Source organism: Parasteatoda tepidariorum, chromosome 9, assembly GCF_043381705.1.
Source record: "Parasteatoda tepidariorum isolate YZ-2023 chromosome 9, CAS_Ptep_4.0, whole genome shotgun sequence".
Taxonomy (NCBI): domain Eukaryota; kingdom Metazoa; phylum Arthropoda; class Arachnida; order Araneae; family Theridiidae; genus Parasteatoda; species Parasteatoda tepidariorum.
The window spans coordinates 10,968,409-10,974,568 of record NC_092212.1 but is presented as its reverse complement, the minus strand read 5'-3'; the positions used below and the strand labels follow the sequence as shown (position 1 = coordinate 10,974,568).

At 27.8% G+C, this 6,160-nt stretch overlaps 1 protein-coding gene across 1 annotated transcript in view; it reads right to left on the bottom strand.

Moving 5' to 3' along the window:
* LOC107442608 (ribosomal protein S23) overlaps positions 1-5,415 on the bottom strand; it is a 6,952-nt gene extending 1,537 nt beyond the window's left edge. Inside the window, exons 1-3 of the mRNA XM_043054066.2 lie at positions 5,259-5,415; positions 4,436-4,595; positions 3,260-3,380 (exon numbers count right to left, since the gene is read on the bottom strand). Coding sequence (XP_042910000.1) covers positions 3,260-3,380; positions 4,436-4,595; positions 5,259-5,262 — 285 coding nt within the window. The 5' untranslated portion in view covers positions 5,263-5,415. The remainder of the gene's footprint in view (positions 1-3,259; positions 3,381-4,435; positions 4,596-5,258) is intronic.
* Between the last annotated feature and the right edge of the window lie 745 nt (positions 5,416-6,160).

The following is a 6,160-nucleotide window of genomic DNA, read 5'->3' as shown; positions in this document are numbered from 1 at the left end:
AATTTTTGTGCAAAATTTTTCTGCACATGCATTTGAATATAAATTTCTGAGATTTTAAATCTGTTATTTTACCTTAATTTTAATTAAAAAATATTTTAAAACCTGCTGATTACCTATAGTATAATTAAATTTCAATATAATGCATGGCAACTGTTGGTAGTTTTGAAGTTTACATATTTTCTTGGCAAACTTCAGTTTTTGACATTTTTGACAGGTTTTTGACAGTTTAAACCAGTATTATACCCTTGTCATGTCAAAAACCACTTTTTGACGACAAAAACCCAACCCTGCCCCCCAAAAAATCTTTATAACATTGAAGGGCCCGTGAATCATACTAAGACTGTAAATAAAAAATATCCATGCTTTCATATTGAAAATGCTGCACAGGTCAAAAGTCAAGACAAAAAATATACACACTAACACAATTTGTGGAAAATTTTTATGTTACCTATAGGGGTGATTGTGAGCCCAACTCAAAAATCCCGAAACTTTCTTGACTAAAATCATCAATGACACAGTTCAAAAATTCAATGTCTTTATAAATTCAAATTATTGACATTTTCACAACACGAATTTTTTAATAAACTATATGCAACAAAATGTAAATTAATAATTATGTATAATTTTACTTTTATCTCTAATCACATTAACTATTCTACCAGAAAAAATATATACTAATGAAAGAGATGCCATGGATAAATTCTAGTTCTAATGTTTTTAAATAAAATATACAAGAATTTTCATGCATAAATGTGACCTATGATTTCTCGAAACTTCTGGACCTGGGATTTCCGGACCGTGGTTAGCGAAAAAATATGGCATATGGCCAGGACAATCATCTCTGCCCTTACTTTTTAAAAAAAAAATAATAAAAAGTGCAAAATCCATCCCTTCTCCTCTGATCAATATTTATTTATTCATTATATCAATCAATATTTTTCAACATTGTCAAAAATATTATTACAACTATTAATGGAGAAAAAAAAAAACATGTAGTCAATAACTGCCACATAATAAAACTTTCAGCAGTGAAAAATTTAAAAAAAAAGAAAAAAAAAAACACAATTTATCAATCTTAACCTGCAGACCAATCTTGCAGAAATCTATAAGTAATTCAGAAATTAATTATTGCTAGTTTTTTTAACTGAGATTTTCAGCTCACAGAAGTTTCATTTTTATCATAAATATACATGGCAGAATTAATAAATACTAATTAAACAGACCTGATATAAGCACAGCATTAAAAATTATTTCAGAAAGAAATTTCAGACATGTTTAGAACTACTAATCAGATACATAACCAAACAAGTTGGATTATAAATATAAAAATTTTTTTGTGAATGTTCTCTAATTTACAATAAAAATGTTGAGACTATTAAATTGTTAACCATGATGAATTATTTATAATTAGATGAAGAAACTAATTATTAATTAACATTGACCATTGATTTATATATATACACATATAAAAAGAAACTTTTTCAAAAAATAAAACAACACATATTTTGTATTGACTTTGACACATAATAAATATATAGAGCATGCCATGTTACTTTGAAAAAAGAAAAATACAAACTAAAAAGAATTATCTGCTGCACTTAAAATATACTTTAAAAGCCAAAAAATATAACTAATGTATGATATCGCGTAAATTGAGCTTTGCAATAAATGATTATTAAAAGGACAATTCTCACATGTAGAAATAATACCAAGTGAGAAATAACGAGAATTTTATTAACTCCCATGGAAACTATCAGCACTAGAAATAAAGACAAAAAGGAAAAAAACTATGAAATCGACACAGTCAAAATAAAAAAGGGATTATAGTTTCTCATGTAATAAAAATGCATAAAAAACACCAGATTAGTTTTCAAATTTTTACAATGAAGTCGAAAGAATGGCTGAAATAATGGATTAAAGGATACTCAGCAATGGATTAAAGGATACTAAATGCATTAACCTAGCATGTTTACTTGAATCAGCGATATGAATATCACGATTTAAACTTTGCTTAGTGCAGTTAAGTTTTATTCTTTTTAAAAAAATTGAGGTAAATAATGTCAATAACTGAACATCGAAAAACATTGGGACATCAAAAAACCCCATTAAAATTTCTTTAACAGCAAATACGAAAAATACAATAAAAATATTGCAAATATTAACGACATATTTTGAGTGAGTTAGGAGCAACTAAAATTTGTGATTGTAATATATTAAAAATATAATTAATAGATTTTATTTCAACCAAATTTTTAAAAGGACTAGTATCATTCCTTTGCCACAAAACAGAAATTATATCAAATTCCTACAGTCATATTTCATTATTAAAATATATAGCACTCTTTAAAAAAATTAAAAGAAATAATATGAATATGACCTCCAGAGCTCTTTTTACTTTTCTTTTTATTAGAGATCTATGAACACCTGCACATATTATCCAATTGAAATTTTACTGAAACCAGTCATTATCAAATTTTCTTTAAATACTCTTGAAGAAAAAGAAAAATGACACACATTTCTAGAGAATATAAAAATCTTTTAATATTTCTAAAGAAAAGAAAACCAAAATTTTTTACTTCTCGGAGGAAAAATATTTCTGCTAAAATGCTACCACTGACACTCCATATGTTTCTGACACCATTTGATAAGATTAGTTTTCAGGTTTAATAACTATTCAGGGGTCCGTTCACGGACCCTTCACAAAATATTTCTCCATAAAAACGGACCCTTCACATTAAGATTTTTTTTTAAATCGGACCTTTCACAAATTTGTTTATCTTCATTATTGTTTTGTTAATTGAATAAACCTTTCCCAGGGCACAAAACAAGAAAGATGGATGTAAACGAATTAAGTTTTGTCTTCGGCAGACGATTCTTCCATTATTCGTCGGAAATTAATATTCTGTGTTGTGCAGTATAGGCTAAATACCAAATATTTGTATGTTGCATCTCTAATTTAGAAGCACCTCTAATTTTCGAAAAATTTTTTTCATTTTAACTTTAGTGCCAAAATAATCTTGTATCTACCTATTTGCACAAATTCATAAAAGCAGACCTTGGTTGAAAGAATGTGAGTAATTTTTTTTCACAAAATGTCTAGACAAATCCCTGCTATCAATAGCCATATTATAGTAGAATTTCAGAGACGCTGTCACAGTTACACTCAAATATAGTTGCACAACAACATATACTATTTTATTATTATTTTAAGATATATTATCTAATATAATCACTCTTTTAAGATATCATACTAACTTACCTCTATAAAATTTAAGCAACCATCTCTGGGAACGAATGCCGTGATCTTTTTACCATTCTTAATTAACTGTACTCTCACACACTTCCTAATAGCTGAATTAGGCTGCTTAGCTTCAACACCACTAAAGGAAAAAATAAAATAAAAAACACTTAAAAACATTCTGAGACAAAATTTATAATTCAATATTTTATTGATTATACAATTTGTTGGGAATTGAACAGTTTTTTTGATTTCATGCCTATTTTTTTAATCATAAATACAGGGTATCTGCTACATTTCAGATTTTCAAATTCATGACTTTTTATGATTTTCCATGACTAATTTCAAGAATTTTTCATGACTTAACGAAGTTGCAATTTTCTCCAACAAAAACGCAACAATTAAAAAAAAAAGCACTATAACAACATTATTCGAAATAGGTATAACCAAAACTCTAATCTTCAAATACGCATCTTCATATTTAAAGATTTTAAACTTAAAAACAGAGTAAGAAAGAGTTGAAAACAATAAAACAGCCGAAAAAAATACAAAAGCAAAAAAAAATTTTCCCTGCAAAATTATATTCTCAAGATCCTTTTCTTGTTAATCAGAGAGAAAAGAAATACTCCCGATTTTTGTGTGCATTTCGGAATTAAAAAAATTCGCCAATACCTGCTTTACTTCAACTAGAATTTTAAATTGATAAAATTTTTTAAAAAATAATAATAATGAGAATTCTTAAATCACAGAAGATAGTTTAAAGGATAATTCGCTCTAGAAATAATATTTTTTTGTTCATTATTTGAAAGAACACCATAATTTTTAAAGAGCATGATAAAATCATTTTATATTCAAATAAAATGTGACTGAGAGGTGATTTTGCTAGAAATTCAGAATAAAAGCTGAAAACTTTCATGCCTGTTTTAAACAAACACATATCAGACATATTTAAACAAAAAATATTTTTAAAAAATTAAGAGCCACCTGCAACATCTTTTCTTTTTCTGAATTGGATACAACAGACAAATTCAGTATATTCAGAAAATCATATTAAAAAAATAAACATATGCAATACTTTCAAAACTTATTATCTTGAATTAAGGAAAAATGCTACTGAAATAAAATTTCAGCAAGGTATAAGACAATACAAGAATACTTTTAACATGGTAAATATTTGCTACATAATCTAATACTTACATTTTTTCAAGTACAATCCCTTTAGCATGAGAAGCACCTGCAAAAGGATTAGCCTTCCAGCGAGTTCCCAAGTGAGCTTTTTTATAGTTCTTATCATGCCATCTTTGATCTCTGCGGTGATCTCTGTGTTTACGGGCAGTACGAAGTCCTCTTGGCTTACCTATATATAAAACAAGTTTTAAGAAATAGTCTTCAAACAATACTAAACAGCCAATAATTCCAAACTAGTAAATGAACAAATACATTAATAACTATTAAAAATGATTCAAATCAAGGACTAAATAACAGAAACCTAGATAATTGATCTTTTCTTCTTATTATTATTATAAAACAAATATAAATTGATATTTAATTTGTGGAACATCGTTATGGTCCCATGATCATGAACTACATAGCAACGCTAAGCCTTTTTAAAATTCTCTTGATTTGTGTAATTGATTTTGGAATATTTAACGATCATGCTATTTCATTAAATTAAAAACCTTAAATCACAATTAAAAATCTGATATGAGAGTTGAAAATTAAATTAACAAAAAAATGTTAAAAATATTTAAGCAACACAAAAGAAGCTGACAAATTTAGGATCAATCAAATATTATTTTAAATTTATCACTCCACAGCAATAACAAAATTTCAAAAAAAATTAAAAATATATGTAATAAATAAAAGATAACTAAGCATCTTTAATGAGTTTTTAAAAAAGTTTCAAGATGGTTACAATTAAAATCACTTACAAATACAGTATGAAAACAATAATCAAAATATAAAAGGAAAAACAAATTCAAAATAATACTAAGATCAATAGTAAAAATTAAGTTCTTACCCATACTGAACTAAATTATTGTATAAAATATCTTCTTAAACAAATCCACGCGATTCACCGCAAGTTGGACCACAACGTGTAAATTCTAGGCTTCAGATCAGAGGATGGAAGTAGAAGTTTATATCGAGTACAGTTTTGCTGCCAAAAGCTTACTTTGAAACTTTTCATAAAGTTTAATGAGACATTTTCACTGCATTTAATTTAAGCATATCTAAAAAACATGGAGATAAAAATTATCGCATGCGTTCATTAAAATTTGTTATCTGATCGGCACCTTGGGGTTATATCTTAAATTCTATTCTCACTATATATGGTTCATGAATGCGATTGCATCACTCTGGCTCCTGTTCTTACTATTTTAAAACATTCATATTTACATGGCAGTGAGAATGGTTTTTTAACAGATGCATAGCTCTGAACTGATGGAAACCCAGTTCCACTGCTTTGTTATGGGAGATCGAAATGGGTGACAGGTTTCGTAGATAAGAAAACTCTCTACTTGTTCTTAGCCAACATTTCATCATTACGGGGTCTCCCGGTTGAGCGATATTGCGCGCCAAACGCTTTGCTAAGCGTGGAGGTGGCGGGTTAGAATCCCGCCGTAGAGACCTGTATACATTCTTTGTGATGTTCTTCTCTGTATTGTGCTATGTGTCCTTTTACTTGAAAATGGCTTATTACCCTTAATTGGGCACACAAGCTTGTAAATCTATGCTGTACCAATAAATAAATAAAAACAATAAGTGTGTGTGGAGAGTCATGGGAAAAGTATTTTAGTAGGACTGTCTTTACTTCTTTCTGAGCAAAATATTTTTGCATCAATATTTTTCTTGCTTACAAATAAACGATTTCTTTTTTTTTCTTTTTTTTTTTTTTTTTTAGACAGAGTCTCATTCTGTCGC